We start from the raw sequence: 19,356 nt of genomic DNA on the forward strand, positions 1-19,356 counted from the left end.
AACGTTTTTGTTATAAAAATTGTAACTGAAAATTTTGAAGGAAATTTCAAAATGTCTAAACATTCTGTCCCTAAAGGGCAGAGGTTCCATTGCCTGGAATTCCTTCCCTGCATGTGTATCTGCATAACATTTAATTACTTATCAGCAGGGAATATTTAGCTGTAATTTCTAACATCAAGTTGATCGTACAAAGATTTTTAAATTTCATTCTTCCCCCTTGCCAAGACTAACAAAAATAATAAATTACAACAGTTAAATTATGTGGTTTTTGTGCTGAAAGGTCTGAGGTGCTGCAAACTGGAACATTGTAACCACGGTAGTAAGACTGCCTGGGTGAACTGTGTTGTCAGTTTGGTTTTTTTAGATCACAGTTACCTTGTGTCAATTTCTCTGGTTTTATTTTTGCACTGGGACAGCGTGTATGGGATTGTTCCTGGTGCATTTTGAGTGAGGGTTAATGAGCTTCACTGTGTTCACGCCTTTTGACAATTAATCCTGTGGAGGCCTTGCCTTAAAAATTCCTTTCTACAAGTTTTTCTTGGTAAACTTGGTTTTCTCATGAAGAAGCCAACATATACACTAAAAATCTTTGCTTCCATTTTTTTGATTCAGCCTTTCTTTGTTCAATTTTTTATGGCTATTTTATCAACAGAATCTCAGAAACATGCTCAGTTATTTTAGGAAAATTCATAAACTCCCATTCTAAGTCCACAGGAGAATCAGTGCATCCACTTCATTTATATACCCAGATGGTAGCAACAATATTTGCCTCTATTGCTCTTGGTCACTGACATGGTTTTCAGCACTTCATGATGTATTTTATATTTTACTTGAGAAATCCCCTGTAGTCTTTAATTTTGTCTTATGCCATACACTGAAATATGGTCTACATAAGAAATAAACATGTTGCTTTGTAGAGACGTTGGATTTTGGTTTAGAGCTGTAAGTACTGTGTAACTACATTAGTAAGTGGGGGTTCTGAATCAGGAAAGGGCAGAATGCACTGATTTCTGTTAAAGAACTGAGAAGGCTGCCTTCTTTCATGTGTCAATCTAATGTTTAAACGAACTTATTAAGCTCTCTTGTGGAACAAAGTATCAATATATTAGTGAGTGCTTATCTGTAACACTTGGTCTTGTAAGCTGTGTCATTACCCCAGCTTTTCAGAAAATGTTGAGGAAGTATTGATTGTATTCCTCTTTCAGATCTCCCTTCTTATGTTCTCCCTTCACTTCTTTACACATGAACTGAGTTTCTTCTAACATCAGCAGGAGCCCTAAGTATCTACATGTCTTGAGAGAGAGATATAGGGCTTAATAGTTTATTTTTTAATGCTTCAGGCTGCCTGGAGATTCAAGAACAAGAATAGGGTTCATAACGTTTGACAGCACTGTTCAGTTTTACAACTTGCAAGAAGGTTTATCACAGCCTCAGATGCTGATTGTCTCAGATATTGATGGTAAGTAAAAAGAAAATGGAAGCTGAATTTTTGAGAACCTATTTTTTTTTCTTTTCCCCAGAAAAAGGTTAGAATCTCTCAACTATTTGGTATTAGGTCAATGTTAATGAATAAGACTATTTTTTTGAAAAATAGTCTTACACCAACTACAGAGTAGGTGATGTTTAAAATGTGAAATTCAAAAGTTAATTTTGCTTTGAATCAGACAAGCTTTGTACGGACTGTGTTACTCTAACACACTTTTATCTGCATATAATTTACTTATCTGCAAGGAATATTTAGCTGTAACACACACATTAGAAAAGTATACTGTCTCATGGTGTTTGTAGCAGTGGGCAATTAAATGTTTTGTTCTATTTTAATGTTATTTTTTCTTTATAAGTTATTTTTCTATTCTCTCTACAGATATTTTCTTACCTACACCAGATAGTTTACTTGTAAATCTCCATGAAAGCAAAGAGGTATGATTGCTCAAAATACATCATTAAATTTAAGGTGTTAAATATTCAAAACAGATGTTCCTGTTAAACTATGATTTCAAACTTAATCTTCATAATATGTAGTTCCAATGCTAATTTTTTATTATGGAAATTTTTCATTGATACATCATTTCTTTTAAAATTACAACTTTGTTTTCCTTTGTGTGTTAAAATAGAACCGAAATAGTTGGTACTGGTTCTGCCACTTCAGTCGTGGCAGTAAATTTTTTTGGAAACAGAAAATCTCAAGCTTGCAGAATCTCATAAAATACCTTTCAATTTGTTCTGCAGCTGATAAAAGATCTATTGAATGCGTTACCAAACATGTTCACCAATACAAGAGAAACACACAGTGCATTAGGCCCTGCTCTTCAGGCTGCATTTAAACTGATGTCTCCAACGGGTGGTCGGATCTCTGTGTTTCAAACTCAGTTACCGTCTTTGGGAGCGGGGCTTTTGCATTCCAGAGAGGATCCCAATCAAAGATCAAGCACAAAGGTAAAAAATTTCCCTTACTATTCATTTCAAAAGACTAAGGACTGGCCATGTCTTTCTGACTTGCACAGTTCTGCAGATCAATTGCTTTGTCTTCATTTACAGCAATTAGCTAAATTTTAGTTATGTTTATGCATTTAAGATCACTACTTTATACATGCATGTGTGGTATTACTTCTTTTGAAGTGAGTGGCCAATAATTTTTCTTGGCAAGCAAAAGAAGCTGCAAATATTTGTGACTCAGTGTCACTCGTGCGCCAGGGTCGGGGCAGGAACAGGCAAGAGGCAGGATCGTAGCAAAGGCGAAGAAGAACTTTATTCAAAAGAACCACGCAGTTTTTATAGAGTGGTATGATAGAGTCTGTTCTATTGGCTAACAAACACAAACATCTTTCTCACTCACTGTCTTTGAGAGGAACAGAAAAATAAAGTAGAAAAACACCACCTGCAAATTGTTTATAGTCAGCAAGTTATCACATCTTTCCAGCTCTCTAAAATTTTTCACAAGCCCCTGTGAGAAACGCTTGCCGTTTCTCTCTCCCTGTCCCATGGCATCCAGAACTCAGTTACTCAGATGCTTCTGAATAGTATCTCTTTTGGTCCATGAAGTCTAAAAAGCATGATTGTTGTCATAACTCCTCCCTGTATGATTTATTTACTAAAGGTGGTCCAGCATCTTGGTCCAGCAACAGACTTTTATAAGAAGTTGGCACTGGACTGCTCTGGCCAGCAGACTGCTGTGGATTTATTTCTCTTAAGTTCACAATATTCTGATCTAGCTTCTCTTGGTAAGGAGTACATGATTCCCTCTTTCTGCACTGTTGTCTCTCTTAAGAAGCACGGGCTACCTCAGGAATTCTAAAGTCATGTAAATATTTTAGCACTTCTATAATTGCAGCTCATGTTGCAAAGGAATTGACCTTGAAGTTGATGGAAGTAAAGAACAGAAATATTATATTGGTGGTATCAGACAATTTATTCTAAGGTTTAAAAGTTTTAAATGAGAGGTATTCTCCTGCTCAAGAACAGAAACATGTCAAGGAATAAATGAAGTTTAATTATAGGGGCAGAACAGAGTTTTCATCCTTTGATAAATTATCCAAGATTTGTCTCTGTACTACAAACACTTAATTTTACCTCTACACCATTAGATATTTCTGCAAGAACTTCAGTCTTAGCTGCCAAATATACAATGCTTATTGAGCTTGGTGTATAATTAGGTCATTATGTGTTGGGGTGATTCATTTCTATCTTCACTTGCCTGGGTCTGAGACAGTTGTCTTTCTGATGTGGGTGATACTGAGAAGATTAAGGTAGATGTTATTTCTGGAAGTCTGTACACAATTTTTATGTCCTGATTTCATGGTACAGTTTTAGTTCTTAACTGTATCTTTCCTTCCTTCACAGCTTGCATGTCCAAGTATTCTGCTGGATGCATCTATTACTATCCATCTTTCCATCGCAGCCATAATCCTGCTCAGGCTGAAAAGTTGCAAAAAGACCTGAAAAGATACCTTACAAGAAAGATTGGATTTGAAGCAGTTATGCGCATAAGATGTACAAAAGGTGTGTCTTAAATACTGATTCCTATGGAACCATGGTATAAATGTGTTAGCAATCATTTTGAATGTGCTTAGTCTTTAGCAACATTAAATTCAAAATTATTTTTCTTTCTTTGAAGAGTAAAAGAGTTATGTTCTTTATACTAAGCTTTTGGTGTTTGATTTTTTTTTTTTTTTTTTAGTTGATAGTACCATCTCTATAAGTTGATATGTGTAGTGTAAGTGCATCATTCACTTTGGAGTGTTCAGAATTGAACATGTACTCTACAGGATCATGCTGAAATGTCTAATGATTCATGTAATTGGTTCTACACTATAGAATTTTTACTGTTTTCTTTAACCTTAGCTTGAGGACTGGGGTTTTAGTTATTGGTGAGAGTTTTCCATGCTGTTTTAACCTCACTCTGAATATTTAATCTGATTCTAGGTCTTTCAATACACACTTTCCATGGGAATTTTTTTGTACGATCTACTGATTTACTGTCCCTTGCCAATGTCAATCCTGATGCTGGATTTGCAGTACAAATGTCCATAGAGGAAAGTCTGACTGACACATCCTTGGTTTGTTTTCAAACAGCTCTTTTGTATACTTCCAGTAAAGGTAAATAAATTCAAATTAATTGGTCACTGGGAGTTTTGTTTCTTATTATGGTGTAATGTTTGTAAAGTTTGTTCCACAGCCTTTTGTTGTGCTCTGTACCCTAAAAGAATCTTGTCAGAGCTAGTGAGCCTACTTGGCAGTTAATCACATATGGAAATCCTTATAAACAGGATTTTAAAGTGAAAATTTCATCTGCATTTGACATAGTACTGATTCAGCAAGACTTTTAAGTAAAAAAGCCTGGCCATTGTTACAGCCAGTAACATGTTTGGCAGGCACTTTGTCCAAACACACAGACCTGTGATGGATTGGATCAAGCTGCAATTACTACACTGGGTGAGCATAAAGAATAGCAGCTAATTTCTGTAGCAGAAGATGCCACAAAATTTTGGGGTGGCTGTCAGTGTACTTCATTTGTAGGATCAAAGACACGCACTGTGGATGTTGCTAGTTTGTGTTATCAATTTGTGCTGCTTTAGAGTAGAATTTTAATAAGTTGAGACAGGAATGGGAGACAGTGTTGCAGCAGTTTCTTGACTGCTAGAATGGGTGCTTCTTAGATGGGAGGAGATGCTGTAATGACTGAATTTGTTAATTCTACCAGGAGAGAATGCAAAATGATTTCCCACTGATTTCTCTTAGGTGAGCGTCGAATTCGAGTGCACACACTTTGCTTGCCCGTAGTGAGTTCCCTGTCTGATGTGTATGCAGGAGCAGATGTACAAGCAGTTGTGTGCCTCTTAGCAAACATGGGTGAGTACAGGCCGGGAAGATTCACATGCTTTTTGGCATGTTCCTAATTTTGCCAGCCATTTAAATTAAGTAGTGAACGGAGCCTGGGTATTATCAAAAAAGGTTGGAGTGCAACACACTGGAGCATGTGTGTGCAAAAGATGACAAAACCAAATTCATGCTGAAATTGTGAACTGAAATACTCCTTGTTCTGAATACTTAGTTGACTTTAGTCTTCTAAAAGGAGCCTTCTTACTTTGTTCTCTGGTTGTTAGTAAAGGACAAAGAATCATAACACTTGGATCAAAACTCTCATTTTTGTATCATCATTATCATTGTTGTTCACTCAAACTTTAGCATTCTAGGATTACTTAAGAAACAGTGGTTCAGTTTAGTGAGTTGCTGGAGACTAAAAGGGAGTTTCTGACAGCAGTGTATCTGAGGTATTGATTTTCTATCCTTCTATTGTTGCAGGATTGAGGATTCTTACTTATCCCTTAATTGTCATAAGTAGCTGTTTCAAAGACTGATCTCTCCTGTTAAATATGTATGACTCTGTGCAGCATTTTAACATGTTCTATATTGTATGTTAGTATTGAAATCAGTTAGAAGAAGTAAATTATAATTCTGTGTCTTCTGGGATTGGAACTAGATGATCTTTAAGGTCCCTTCCAACTCAAACCACTCTGTGATCTCCTCTTAAATACACATTCAGTCCAGCAGGTGGCTTCCTCCAACCAAGGATTTGCAGCCCTTGCTCAGCAGAGAAAGATGAAGCAGCATTTACAGTAATAACAATTATGCCACTGAAGTAATGGAAGAAATTTCTTATGGGAGGGAGGAAAAAGAAATCAAAATAATTGCTGCAGATCTTATCGTGGAGGTTGGGCAACAGCATTTCAACAATAGCTAAGTTGTTTGTATAAGATTTAAATTTATATATAGACTTCACTATGTATGATTGCTTTAAAAATTTCTTTTAATTCTCCAAGAGTACAAACCAGGGAGCCAAAATTAGCTACACTTATGAAAGTGAGTTTCTGTATGGACAGTTATCTAATTTACTCCTAAAAAAAATTAGGACCACAGATGCGGTTTGGGGGATTTTTTTGGTCTTAAAACATGACCTGGAAGCACAACTCAAACTTTCAAAGTTCAAGGGAATGAGTGAGGCCATGTCTGGTAACTTCTTCCCTCCTAATCCCCCAGCTGTCGATCGCTCTGTTTCATCCAGCCTTGCAGATGCAAGAGATGCCTTAGTCAATGCTGTGGTGGACTCCTTGGCAGCATACATGTCAACTGCCTCAAATCTGCAGCAGTCCATGCTGATAGCACCAAATTCCCTCAAGCTTTTCCCACTCTATATTTTGGCTCTTCTCAAACAGGTATGTGTGATCTAGTGGATTAGTGTTTGATGTATAGTTCATTGTTCCATTTGAGGAATTCTTCAGTTCTAGGTCAAGCATTGTCTGCACTTCTCTAAAATTATGGAAATTCAAATGCCATCTTTTTGCTGACTGGAAGATTACTTTAGTAGTTTATTTTAAATTGTTAATGCCTGAACCTTTTAGTAGTTTACTTGATTTTGAATATCTTATGTTCTGTGTTATATTGCTTTATAATTAAAATAAATGTATAGTTTACAATCAGCATTTCTCAGATTTTGGCAGTTCATTAGGGTAACCCATAAAGGTTCTTGGAAACTGCTTATTAGTACTTATTCATTTTTATTTTATGAAGGCAGAAACAAGTATTTTCCAATACATATCTTTTGTCCTTTAAATTTCCAAGAAGAAAGACGAGTTTCCATGGAAATACAGTAAAACTTATAGGAAGTTGAAAGTTGACATAGAAGTAGTTACTACTTTTTTTTATTATTATTTTTTAATGATGTCTTTGTTTCTGGATTACTGAACGTCATACTTAAAAAGAGAGAGCTTCCTGCATGGTTTTGTTATGAATAAATCTCACTGCCTAAAGTTTTTCATGTCTGACAGGTCTTGGTTCTGTTATGATGAATAAACCTTTTATATAAGTCTTGTAAGAGATCTAAGCATAATAATATATTTTCTTTGGTTTAGTAATTACTTCAGTCTCTAATATACTGATTATGATTTTTTGATACTTGCATAACAAATGCAGTTAATGTCGAGGAAAAGGCAGACCATTTATTATTGAGATCTGCGTAAAAGACATAAATAAGAGTGGCTGGGGAAAGTTGTTTAGGTTTGGATTTTTTTTATTATCATTATTAACAATAATAGAGTATGGGATGTTGAGAAACCAAAATCAAAATGCTTGTGGCAGCCAAGAAGGAGTGATGTCCTTAGCTTTGTTGTAGAAGTGAATGTGAACTTTGATTATAGGAATGTTCTCCATTGAGTTAGAATATGATGTTTAATGCATTGTGTTGCTTCTCACAGCAATTGTGTACCAGTTGCTTCTAAAAGAGATCTGAAAAATTCAGTAGGAGAGAGTTAAAAAATAATCTTTATCCCATGGGGGTCTAGTCTCTGCTATAAAACATGAAAGTATGTTTCCTTTCCACAACTTTTCCTTAACATTGAATTCTTACTACCATAAAGTTAGAGTTAATCTTGTGCGCATATGTACCTTGCCTGAACTCTGCTTGCCTCATATCTCTCCTGTGCTAGCCTCCACTAGTGAGTTTCACAGGCCAGTGTCACTTGTCAAGAATAAAAATGAGAAATGCTGGTCCAGTTGTATCTAAATTTTGGACAAACTGAGGGGGAAATTTATTCTCCTGCATCAATAAGGAGGAGCTAGATTACGTTTTAAAAATCTTGCTCAAACTCTATGATTAAGGTTTTGCCAATAAGATACATTTATTTACAAAAGCTTTGCCACCTTTGCTTGACACTTTGAAAAGTCTGAAATGCACTCTTACAAGTGACATAAAGTACAGGATTTGTTTGAGTAGTAATGTTCTCTTGCAGAAAGCCTTCAGAACAGGCACAAGTACACGCTTGGATGATCGTGTCTATGCAATGTGCCAGATGAAGAGCCAGCCTCTTGTTCATTTGATGAAGATGATACATCCCAACTTGTACAGAATAGACAAGTTGACTGATGAGGTAATGTATGAAGCCTGGTAATAGCATTTCCTAATTTTAATGGCCCATTAAATTTGGTGCTGTGCTGCAGTAATTTTATGTTGTTCTTGTAATACAAATGGAGCATTTCCCCTAAGTTATAAAAAAATCAAAAAAACCCATTTTTTAAAGTTTTGAGTTGCATGTGCAGTAGTGTGGTATGAGCTGAACTGTGATTTTACTTCATCTTGTTTCAATGACCACAGTAATGCCATAATTTATTATCATACAAGCAAAGTAAAGATATTGTATGTATGGGAGATATTTTCAGTGTGTTTTTATTATTTAGAACTGTCTTAGGTAAATGGGTGTAGTAGGTCTGATGGATGATTCAAGGTTTTATATACAAAAATCGGATATAGTTGCCTGCAATAACAACCTTCCAGTGGTTTTTCAGACTGAAGTGGATAAAACAGAATTTTACTTCTAGATGGTTGTGATCAGACTGAAAAAGTACTTCATGTACAAAACCAGTTTTTATTATTTCCTCTTCAACAGACATAGCCTAGGAAATGGATGCATTTTTTTAATAATAAGAAGCGAGATGGTGAAAGTTAGTTATAATGGCAAAAATAAGGGGGTTTATAAGTAAGATTTTATGAGTTTTTTAGTCCCTAGTTTTGGAAAAGTATATGTAGAAGTTTGTTTCTAAGTGATACAAGATTATAGGGTAAACTGAATAGTTTCACTGGCAGTGGTGTTGTATTATTCTGTTCAGCATAACCTCAGAGCTATTTGTAGTCTTAAAGTTTCTTTTAAGGTATTTCATAAACTCAAATAGGTGAGTCTAAGCTCAGTGTTCTTCAGTGGAGTTATTCTTCTTATGTTCCACCCCTACCAGTCTTTGAGACACCAACTTCAGCTGGCCTTGTGAAGTTCTTTTTGTGGCACTTAAGTTGAAACACTGTGTTAAGTGTGCTTCTGCTGTAAAGAATCTGCAGTGTCTTTAGGAGATCCAGTTTTATTAGCAAAGGCTTCCAGATCAGTTTTTCGGAGTACAATAATACAAAAATAGGGCTTTTTTTTAACTGCTGAAATTAATTAATCAACCAGATATTAAATCATAACAGAATGCTAATGTGCCATTTAGTACTACTTCAGTTAAAAGTATTCATGACACAGGCTGCTCTTAAATGTCTTGTTTCTTCAAAAAACTCTCTGAAATTAAAAAAAAATAATAATTTAATTTAAAAATTTTATTTAAATTTAAATTTTAAAATATTTTTAAAATATTACAGAATTCCTTTAAAATGTTTTTGCTAGTTTTCTTTTAATACTTGATTCTTGAGAGTATTGAGTCAAGCCTTGAACTTCCCCAAGTGGAATTCAGTAGCTTGATTTTCATAACTATGTCTAAATCCCCAAAAGCTGTTAATCTATGGCATTATCATATGAAATTTTTAAAATAGTGGGTTTTTTTTAAAATAATCTTATACTACATGGGCGTGTGCTTAGTAGAGTATTTCTCCCCTATATTATTTGCAGAATGCTTCAGAGATTCTTGAGATATCTGGCCTGTTTTAGAGGCAACTTTAGTATGAAAATATTGGGGGGTTGTGTACATGGGGGTTTTTTATTATTGTTTTTGTTTGTTTTATTGCTGGGGAGAAAGGCAGGGTATTTTTTAACAGTTAGTGCAAACAGCCAGATTCTTTAATCAGATCAGTCATAGGGCTCTGTGGACAAACCCAAGGATCACTTCATGCAGGATCTTAAATCAGGGCACTTCCTGTTAATTGAATGCAATAATATATGGAACCCTTCCTTACAGGGAGTAGAATTTCATGGTTTTCTGTTCTTGCAACATTTCTAGTGAAATTGAATGCAATGGAAAAAAAAACCAGAGGTTGTTTGTAGAAAACTTAAGTCACCAGTAGTAATTATTTTGAAATTCTGACATCTGTAGCATCAAAAATGTTACATAAGCATCTTCAATTAACTTGCATTATTATGTTTTTGCTAATAAAGTAGCCCTTAGAATAAGTGACATTCTAGAACTGTTTGATGTACATGAATGCTCAGAATTTTGCTAGAGATTATCAGTGTTTTTCCTGTTTTTTTTTTTTTTTTACCTTTAAGGGTATAATTCTAGTGTTATTGAGTATTGGGTTTTTGTTACAGAGTACAATACATGTAAATGACAGAGTTGTTCCTCAGCCACCCCTTCAGAAGTTGTCTGCAGAGAAGTTGACAAGAGAAGGAGCTTTTCTTATGGATTGTGGTTCAGTAAGTTAAAATTTCACACATGCTTTTTAAAAAAATTTCTAAGGAGAAAAAGAAAACCAAAAAGCAGTGCCTGCTCTCTTATTAAAATCAGTCAGCTCTCAGCAATAACAGTGTTGTGAATCACCATTCCAGGTAACCAAACAGGAATCTGTGTTCCAGTGAAAAGCTTTCATATTTTGATCTGAGGCTATATTTGTCTTTGAGGCTAGGTTGATTTTTTTCATGCAATACTGGCCAAAATATACCAAGAGATCACATAAAGACGTTTTTTTATGGAATTAATGTATTTTTATTTTCCAGAATTTCTTTTAATGGCTATTGAATTGCACATACTAGAGGATTTAGCAAAACACTTGGTGCAGGAATGTTTTCAGATATGCACAAAGAGTGGGTTTATGATTTGTAGCCTGTGTTATGTAAGAGTTGCAAGTGAGAGGGAATTGGAGATGAAACAAAATCTGTAGATACAGTTTAAGGCATTTGTAGAAATTGCACTAAAACACACTCAATTGGATAAAGCATTATGCTACCCAGTGGCAGTCTAGAAGGTTCTTTTAACCTTGAATCACTTCAGGGGTGAGTGTCAATGTAAAACCAGCTTTTGTCTCCAGACCTCTGAAATAATTACTACAATAAGCTTTGATAATTAGTGCTTTGCTACAACTTGTTTAGATTGGGACGCCAGTGTGCAGTTACCAACAGAATGGTGTGAATTCAGGTAATTTGAGGGGTTTCATTTAAGGAGGTAACATAGGAAATTACTGCATTAACTGCTCCATTATAAATGTGTCCTGCAACATCATTCTTTCAGTATTTGAATTCTAGCTTTTAATATATTAATTTTTTAATATATTTAATGACCTTACTCAGTTACCAATGTACTGATTATTTACACACTTTCTTATAAATATAGACATGTATGTATGAATTGCAACTGGAACACTCAAGTGATACATTTGCATGGAAGTTACTATTCTGGTACTATTCCTATTGCATCACCACTTGCCTGTTTCTAAAATGTATGCAGGGCCTTTTCTAAAAGTGATTCTGACATGTTACAGATTTTTTACCTTTGGATTGGAAAAAACTGTGATAACAACTTCATAAAAGATGTCCTTGGATACCCGAATTATGCATCAGTGCCACAGAAAATGGTAGGCATTTTAATGAGCTGAGCTGTAAACTGCTTACACTTGTAATGTGCATTTAATCTATTTATTTCTGCATTTTCAGTTTTTAATTGTGTAAGCATGAGTTAGATTGGGTTTTTTCATAGTTAGGTAACTTCTAACCTCTTGTCAGCTTCATAGGAGCCAGATAGAAGTTGTCAGATCTTTTCAAGGAAAGAATGTAAACATGTCAATTTCATCATTCATGAAATGCCAGACAGTTGCTCTATAATATAACTGCTTTTAATATTTTAATGGAAGTACAAAATTTACCTATTCAGATGTGTTAATAATTAAGATTAGAGTTAGTTCGTTGATAACACAGTTTGCAGAAGCCTTGTGTTCTCTGAACCTGGTGTAAGTTACTAAATCTGTGATATGACACAATAGGCCTGTAAGTTACGGTAAGAGTTAAGTTTTACTCAGCTTCCAAGCCTTGGCTCAATGTTAAAAAGAGAAACTTTCAGCTGTTAGAACATCAGAGACCCTTGGATGTGTGTTTTGGTGGAGGGTTTTTTATGGTATAACCTGTACCTGTAATCTAGTGTATGAAACAGAGCAGCAATTAAAGAGAAGTCTCCTCTTCAGTAAGTAGTGATTCCATAATATCCACAAGGATGGACCCTTTCAAGACACTCTAGGAAAGTTCAGAATCAAATGGTTATATCCAAATAGTACCGAAAAATAATGGCATAGGAACACACAGGTAGATATTTTCTGCTAACAGTTGCATAGTATCAGGAAGGAAAGCGACGAAAACAGGTTAAGAGTGGTAAGCTTTAAGACTACTATAAAACTGGACTGCTTGTTCAGAGTTTTGTATTTTGCATGTATTAGCAATTTAGAACTGTCCCCTATGACCAGCTGGTGGTCCAGAAGAACTTAGATAAAGGAAGGATGATAATTTTTTTCTAATGGCTATATGGCATCTATTATAATGAAAATGAGACAAAAAGTTACATAAAGTTATCTTTGCTTTTAAGTTACGCCCTCATTCTACAAAGGTAGCAGTGGAACTACTTTAACTGAAATAAATTCCTTTGTGTCATGTTAATTTAATTGTCTTTAAGCGTTGTATTGGCTGAAGAGGTGATACATTTAGCTCAGTGAATTGCTCAACCCTTTTAAGTCTGTTTTTTTTAGGTTATTCCCTAACCAAATAGTCCAGTAGCATCTTTCCATTGATATTTAGATAAAATTCAGATTTTACCTCTTGTTTCTTCAGTGATGCAAAGTGCAACATATAGAAACTTGATTGACAGAAGAAGGTACAGGCAAGAAAACTGCAAAAGCGGCATTTTGAAGAGATTACTTTGCTGTCTAAAATCTTTTGCACTTAAAACACAGTAAACTGTGTTTTTGAAAGTTAAAGATATTTGAAAGTTAAAGATGTACTCCTTTTAAAGTTAACTTCAAAAGTTAAAGATGTACTCCTTATAGTAGTGCACCACAGATACTATGAAGTATTGTCCTTTAAGCTGAAGAAAAACATTAGTGTATGTAAATCCATGGTTAGTAACTTCTTAACAGAGATTGTGGCTTGAGTTATGTTACAACTTTCAGGATCTGTTTTTTTAAAATAGTTTCAATAATAAAAGGTGATGGCTTCTTTAAATTACCTTCAACCAGACACAGCTTCCTGAGGTGGATGCACCTTCTTCAGAAAGGACACGATCTTTTATATCTTGGCTTAGAGATAGTAGACCTTTAAGTCCAGTTCTTCAAGTAATAAAGTAAGTATTTCTATTATGCACTAAGTTGTTACTAGCAACTTGTATTTACAATTTCTAATTAAGACTGATGAAAAGTGAGTGTATCTGTCTTGGAAGAAACTGAATAACATCACCTTCCCAACTGATAAAATGCTGTTTATAAAACTGTCTTAGTGACAAAAGTTTTCTTTGAATCTAGTGCAAATTCAGTTGCTCATAGTTTTATTGGTAGGAATTAGTTGCATAAATTTATTAGGAATATAGTAAACCTCAGTGGATGTCCTTATGATCAATGGTGTTAACCAGGTTAGTTTCTGGTATAGCTTTTATAATTTCATTATATAGGTATAAAAAAGATTCAAGTAAAGTTAGTAATATGTAGATGGTTTAATAATTGTATGTATTTGTCCTGTATGAGATCTACAGGACAGCAGCTGATAGATGAGTCAAGTTCTGAAGCCTTTTCAAGCTATGACTTGCTTAAGGAGGTTTAAATTCTATGAACTGTTTATACTTGAGATTACATTTCACTTGTAGAGTACTTGTTTAACTGAGCTGGGCAGGAGATCACTTTTTAGAGAGTAAGATGACTTGCTCAGAGAAATGATACTGAACTATAGGACTGAAGGTCTTGAGCTGTTGGCATTGTGGCTGCTGCTTGAGTTGTAGGAATTTCTGATAGACCATGATAAGTAGGAGAGCTTTACTGCATGCTGCACAACACTGGAACAGAGGACTGTGTCCCAACGAATTTTTATCTGGCAATAATTTTGGATACTAGCTCTTTGACATGTTAACTTTTCTATTCTGTTGCTAAGGAAGAAAATCTGGGCAGGCAATTGAGATTACACGTAAACAGAGATGTAGTTTTTGCATTTTTTCATTGCCACCAGCATAATTGTTAGCCTCATAGACAAAAGAATTTTTACATTTCCTTTTTTGTGTTTATTCAAGATACTCTAAGTGCTATATTTCACCTGCTTTTATACCGTTTTATATACTTAAAAAGATGCTCTTGTTTTATAGTGTATTGCAAACTTCAATATTTTCTAGACTTTGGATTATTTGCAATTGTAATCTATTTGGACTGAATTTATATTCCAGATGACTGACAGACAGCAATTTATTAGAACTTATCTCTCTGAATTTGCAGTGAAATTTTTTGCTCAAAGTTTGATTTTGCTCAGTACCTTCCCTTCTTCTTTCAGAGATGAGAACCCTGCCAAAACAGATTTTTTTCAGCATTTAATTGAGGATCGGACAGAAGCAGCTTTCTCGTATTATGAATTCCTACTTAATATTCAACAGCAGATTTGTAAGTGACCAAGGAAGAGGTAGAGTAAAAAGTCTGACTTCAGACAAGCATGGGCCAAGAGAACCATATCGGAAGTTACAGAAGTGGATGCTTGTTCTTTACAATATACAGTGACCAGCACTGTTTTGGAAGCTTTACAGCTAAAGGAATATACATTTCCAAAAGAGTTTTGCAGATTTCCTTCAGTCTAAAAGTGCTACGAGTGATGAAGCTGTTTCACTAGTAAACTTTAAAATTGGTTTGTACACGTTTCCAGTTGTGCAGCGGTATGGTGCTCTGTTTATTGCAAGCTGGTGAATTTATGTAGCTATGTGGGATGGTATTTCTTAACAAAATGTACAATTAGGTAAAGCCTTTTTTCTTACATTTGTTATAGTAGCCCTTCCAGATCCAAATCCTTAACAGAGATGTCAAAGGGCAGTGATGTATGTTGGTTGTTTATATGAATTTCTTTTTAAAAGGAATGGTTCATACTTCCTCAAGACTTCAGCAAATTCCCTGTGAAAGTTGTAGAGTTTCAGTAAAGTAAATCAATTGTAGAAATAAAATATATAATGTACATAGGTATTACATTTGTAAAGAAAATGTAAAAAATGTAACTAAAAAAAGACCTAGCTCATTGTGCAGAATTGTTGAGTACTCGATGATGATGAATTGTTTTGTCCCAGGCTAGACAATGAAGTTGACTATTAAAACATGATAAAAGTATCAATGTAGAAGGAATATAGCTGCTGCTTCTGTTAATTTTAGGTGAATTTATTTATGATTGGCTTACTAATTAAAATATTTTGCTTTATCATGTGGTTTTATATTTATGCAACTATAATAATAATTTTCCAGCTAAACTCTTACCGAACTGAATTGAAGAAAACATGTTTACCACCTTATTTCACAGACCTGGGAAGGGAGGAGAAAACACCACATAATCTGAAATGAGTATTGATACAGAGTTCCTAAACCCCTTCTAATGTATTATCCTAAAGAAGGCATATCTGTTAACCTTGTTTTGCATTTTATAACTACTGTAGTCTTGGTCCAGGTTTCTGTAACTTGTGTTGTCTGCCATTTAGAGTAAGTGTGTGTAATCACACACTTATAGATTTGAATTCTGCTGTGATCTAAGGAAAAACAAGAAGGGATGTAAAAATTAATTACATTACATCAGTGAAAGTAAAGGCTTTAAAATGACAAAATTCAAAATGTAATCACACTTGCATATTTCAGAAACTTTATTCTTGCTATTGTTTTGGTAACTCAAGGGTTTGGGCTTTTTGATAGATCAATGACAGATTTTTTTCAGTTTGGTGAATTTGGGATGGTTTTCTTTGGCCTTTTTTTTAGAGACACAATAGAATTAATTCATAAAGCACAATCAATCATACTTTGTTTCCTGAACTTTGTTTATCTGTTTGGTTTAATGAAATGTGACTACAATGGAATAATTAAGTACAAAAAAGTAAATTATTATTAGTATGATTACATTTTAATTTAATGTAGCCTTGAAAATGCTAACATTGTATTTTAACTGCTATAGCCCCTGAGTCAAATATCCAAGGAGAAAATGTACTAGCTATGGTTTGCAAATGCTTTAAAAGCTACAACAGTTAAATTGCACCAGTAGTGTTACTCTGCATGTTAGCACAAACTCATTGTTTGGAGAAGATACCTTATATTTGTGTGTTGTCCTTAACTAAATGTGTTTAAGTTACCCAAAGAATTACATAAGACAAACTTTCCATTTAGTAAGTTAATTTCTCATGAAATAAACATCTGAGGCAATGCTGAATGTTGTCCCGAAATCAGACCTTCAGGATTCCAGTGCTTGTTTGTAAAGTAATGTGCATTGGGTGAAAGCCAAATACTGCTGAAGAGTGGGGCATCTTAAAAATCATTTGTATTTGTGAAGATGAGAAGAGCATGTTAACATTTTAAATGCTCCTTGAAAATGCTTCTGATTTGTGAGTTTGGTGTTGATATCTGGGACATGTTATGCCATGATTAATTGCAACATATTCTGTAAAGTCATTTCTTAAAGCTTTATTCTTCTAGTATAGTTTTTGTATATAAAAATTATGAAAAATACGTCTTTAGAATTATTTGTTCAGTAAAATTACAGCACAGAGAATGTAGGTTTTTTTATTAATTATAGAGCACATCTCCATTCTGACTGATTTTTGGTTTAAATTTTAACAAGATAGTCTCATGGAAATACTTTGAATTTGAAACATCTCACTATTCAGGGTTTTAGTCTTCTGATCAATCGAGTATCCGTAGGCATGGCAAGAGTATCTCTCTGAGAAGGACCTGGGTGTCCTGGTGGAGAACAAACTGTCCATGAGCCAGCAGTGTCCTTGTGGCCAAGAAGGCCAATGGCAATGGGGTGCATTGGGAAGAGCATTGCCAGCTGGTCAAGGGATGTGATCCTGCCCCTCTGCCCAGCCCTGGTGAGGCACATCTGGAGTGCTGTGTCCAGTTTTGGGCTCCTCAGCACAAGAGGGACATGGAACTCCTGGGGTGGGTCCAGCAGAGGCCACAAGGGCAATGAGGGGACTGGAGCACCTCTTATGAGGAAAGGCTGAGGGCGCTGGGTCTGTTCAGCCTCGAGAAGAGATGACAGAGAGGGGACCTCAGTATCTATGAGCATCTGAAGGGAGGGTGTGAAGGGGATGGAGGCAGGCCCTGCTCAGTGATGCCCAGCAATAGGACAAGAGGCAACAGGCAGAAACCAATGCTCAGAAAGTTCCACCTGAGCATGAGGAAGAACTTCTTTACCATGCAGGTGGCTGAGCACTGGAATACATTGCCCAGAGAGGCTCTGGAGTTTCCCTCACTGGAGATAATTCAAAAGCCATCTGGATGCAATCCTGTGCCATGTGTCTTGCCATGAGCCTGCTTGAGCAGGGGTGTCAGACCAGATAAGCCCTGCTCCCTTCCAACTCAGCATTCTGTGATCAAAAAGACAATTTCTGTTAAAATGGTTCGGATCACGCCACTGTAGCAGAAGATACAGATTGAAGATTAATCCCACCAAGGGAAGTACTGTGAAGCTCAACAAGTTTATTGCCTACTTAAGTAAGGTTTGGGAGAAGAGATAAAAGACATACTTTCGTATCTGCTCTAATAAAGTGCTGAACTGCCCAAAGTACCTCTCTAGCCATTCTAGGAATTGAACTTTTCCCTAAGTGTCTTCCACACTGCATAAAATAATGCATGTCTTCTTCATAAGAAATTTAAGATTTCTCAGGGAAGACGTTTGCCAGCCCCAGCTAAGTAAGTCTTTGGGTGATCGGTTCAAATGTTCAGTATTTTAAATCCTGACAGTGTGGATCCCTTTCATGTCTTTGCTTTACAATGCAACGTCTTAGATGTGTTTTACCTAGGAAGCAGTATGGAAGTTCTTGTGGGAGAAATTAGAGCCCATGAATGGGCTCTAATTTCTTCTTAGGGAGCTGCATTACATGTCCTACCCTTAAAATGGCAGCTCCCTAAGAAGTGTTATTGAACTCAATTCTTTATTTTGTTCTTAAGCTTATTTGAAATAAACTGATTTATTACTTGGTGTAGTACTTCTCATGGCAGTGAAGGAAAGATGACTGGGGGAAGTAATTTTGTTTTGCCTTGGCTTTCTGTAAATTGTGTCAGATACCAAAATGATAGTTTTGTCACGGCTGCTGTTTGTAAAAAGCTAAAATCAGTTGATAGTAATCCTGAGAGCCAAGAGCTCTTCAGTAATATTAAATGTGGAGTCAAGCTTTTTCACATCAGGTAGATTTTAAGAATTTTATTATGAAGTTTCAAGGTATGGGACACAAGTGGATAGATGAGGAACTAATTAAAACCTCAGTCTCTGATTTCTGCAGTTGGAAGTTTTCGACTGTATTTGTCGCTGCAGGCAGGAAGTAACCTTTTAATACATGTTAAATTTTTATATAGTATTTTCTGCTAGTTTATTCAGTTCTAAAAAAGTGTGAGAGGGTTTTACATGCCCTATTGCATCTCAGATTTTCATAAAGGAGGTAGACTGTAATTAGAATCACAGATACTTTCTGATTTTAGCATACCAGGATCTTTGGTAGACTTGTGTTGGGAATTTTAAAGGAAATGGGCAAACTATAATGATTTATTGATGCAATTTCTTTACCTCTCAGTCTCTAGAATTAAAAAAAAAAAAAGAAAAAAGAAAAAAAAAAAGAAAACTATTTCTAGCAGTCTTCCATGTCTTTACTTAAACTGATGTTATGTCATATTCAAATTCAGGAATCCGGGAAAGTGCAGTTATGGCTTTTGCAAATAACTGGGATTGAAGTCTCTTTTGAGAACATTTTATTTTTCCTCAAGAGATACTGATATTTCCTGTCCATGGAAAAATCGAAAGGCATTTCTACTTTTTGGAGTGTATCAAGAGAATTCTCACATGATTAGCATCATGTAAAAGATTATTGCAACAACAATGACAACCCAAATAACTATATAATAGGTCTTTCTTCATTTTA

The 19,356-nt window shown here is 35.3% G+C and overlaps 1 protein-coding gene across 3 annotated transcripts in view; it reads left to right on the forward strand.

The window, feature by feature from the left end:
• Positions 1-16,667, forward strand: part of SEC24B (SEC24 homolog B, COPII coat complex component) — a 46,487-nt gene extending 29,820 nt beyond the window's left edge. For all 3 annotated transcript variants that reach the window (XM_030238964.2, XM_030238963.2, XM_050973535.1), the window contains 13 exons: positions 1,341-1,459; positions 1,865-1,920; positions 2,230-2,436; positions 3,098-3,221; positions 3,841-3,999; positions 4,423-4,596; positions 5,239-5,349; positions 6,538-6,713; positions 8,286-8,423; positions 10,563-10,667; positions 11,729-11,821; positions 13,466-13,569; positions 14,757-16,667. In XM_030238964.2, the coding sequence (XP_030094824.2) occupies positions 1,341-1,459; positions 1,865-1,920; positions 2,230-2,436; positions 3,098-3,221; positions 3,841-3,999; positions 4,423-4,596; positions 5,239-5,349; positions 6,538-6,713; positions 8,286-8,423; positions 10,563-10,667; positions 11,729-11,821; positions 13,466-13,569; positions 14,757-14,871 (1,681 nt within the window). In that variant the 3' untranslated portion in view covers positions 14,872-16,667. The remainder of the gene's footprint in view (positions 1-1,340; positions 1,460-1,864; positions 1,921-2,229; positions 2,437-3,097; positions 3,222-3,840; positions 4,000-4,422; positions 4,597-5,238; positions 5,350-6,537; positions 6,714-8,285; positions 8,424-10,562; positions 10,668-11,728; positions 11,822-13,465; positions 13,570-14,756) is intronic.
• Positions 16,668-19,356: the final 2,689 nt, after the last annotated feature.

The sequence above is a fragment of the Serinus canaria genome, chromosome 4 (assembly GCF_022539315.1).
Source record: "Serinus canaria isolate serCan28SL12 chromosome 4, serCan2020, whole genome shotgun sequence".
Taxonomy (NCBI): Eukaryota; Metazoa; Chordata; class Aves; order Passeriformes; family Fringillidae; genus Serinus; species Serinus canaria.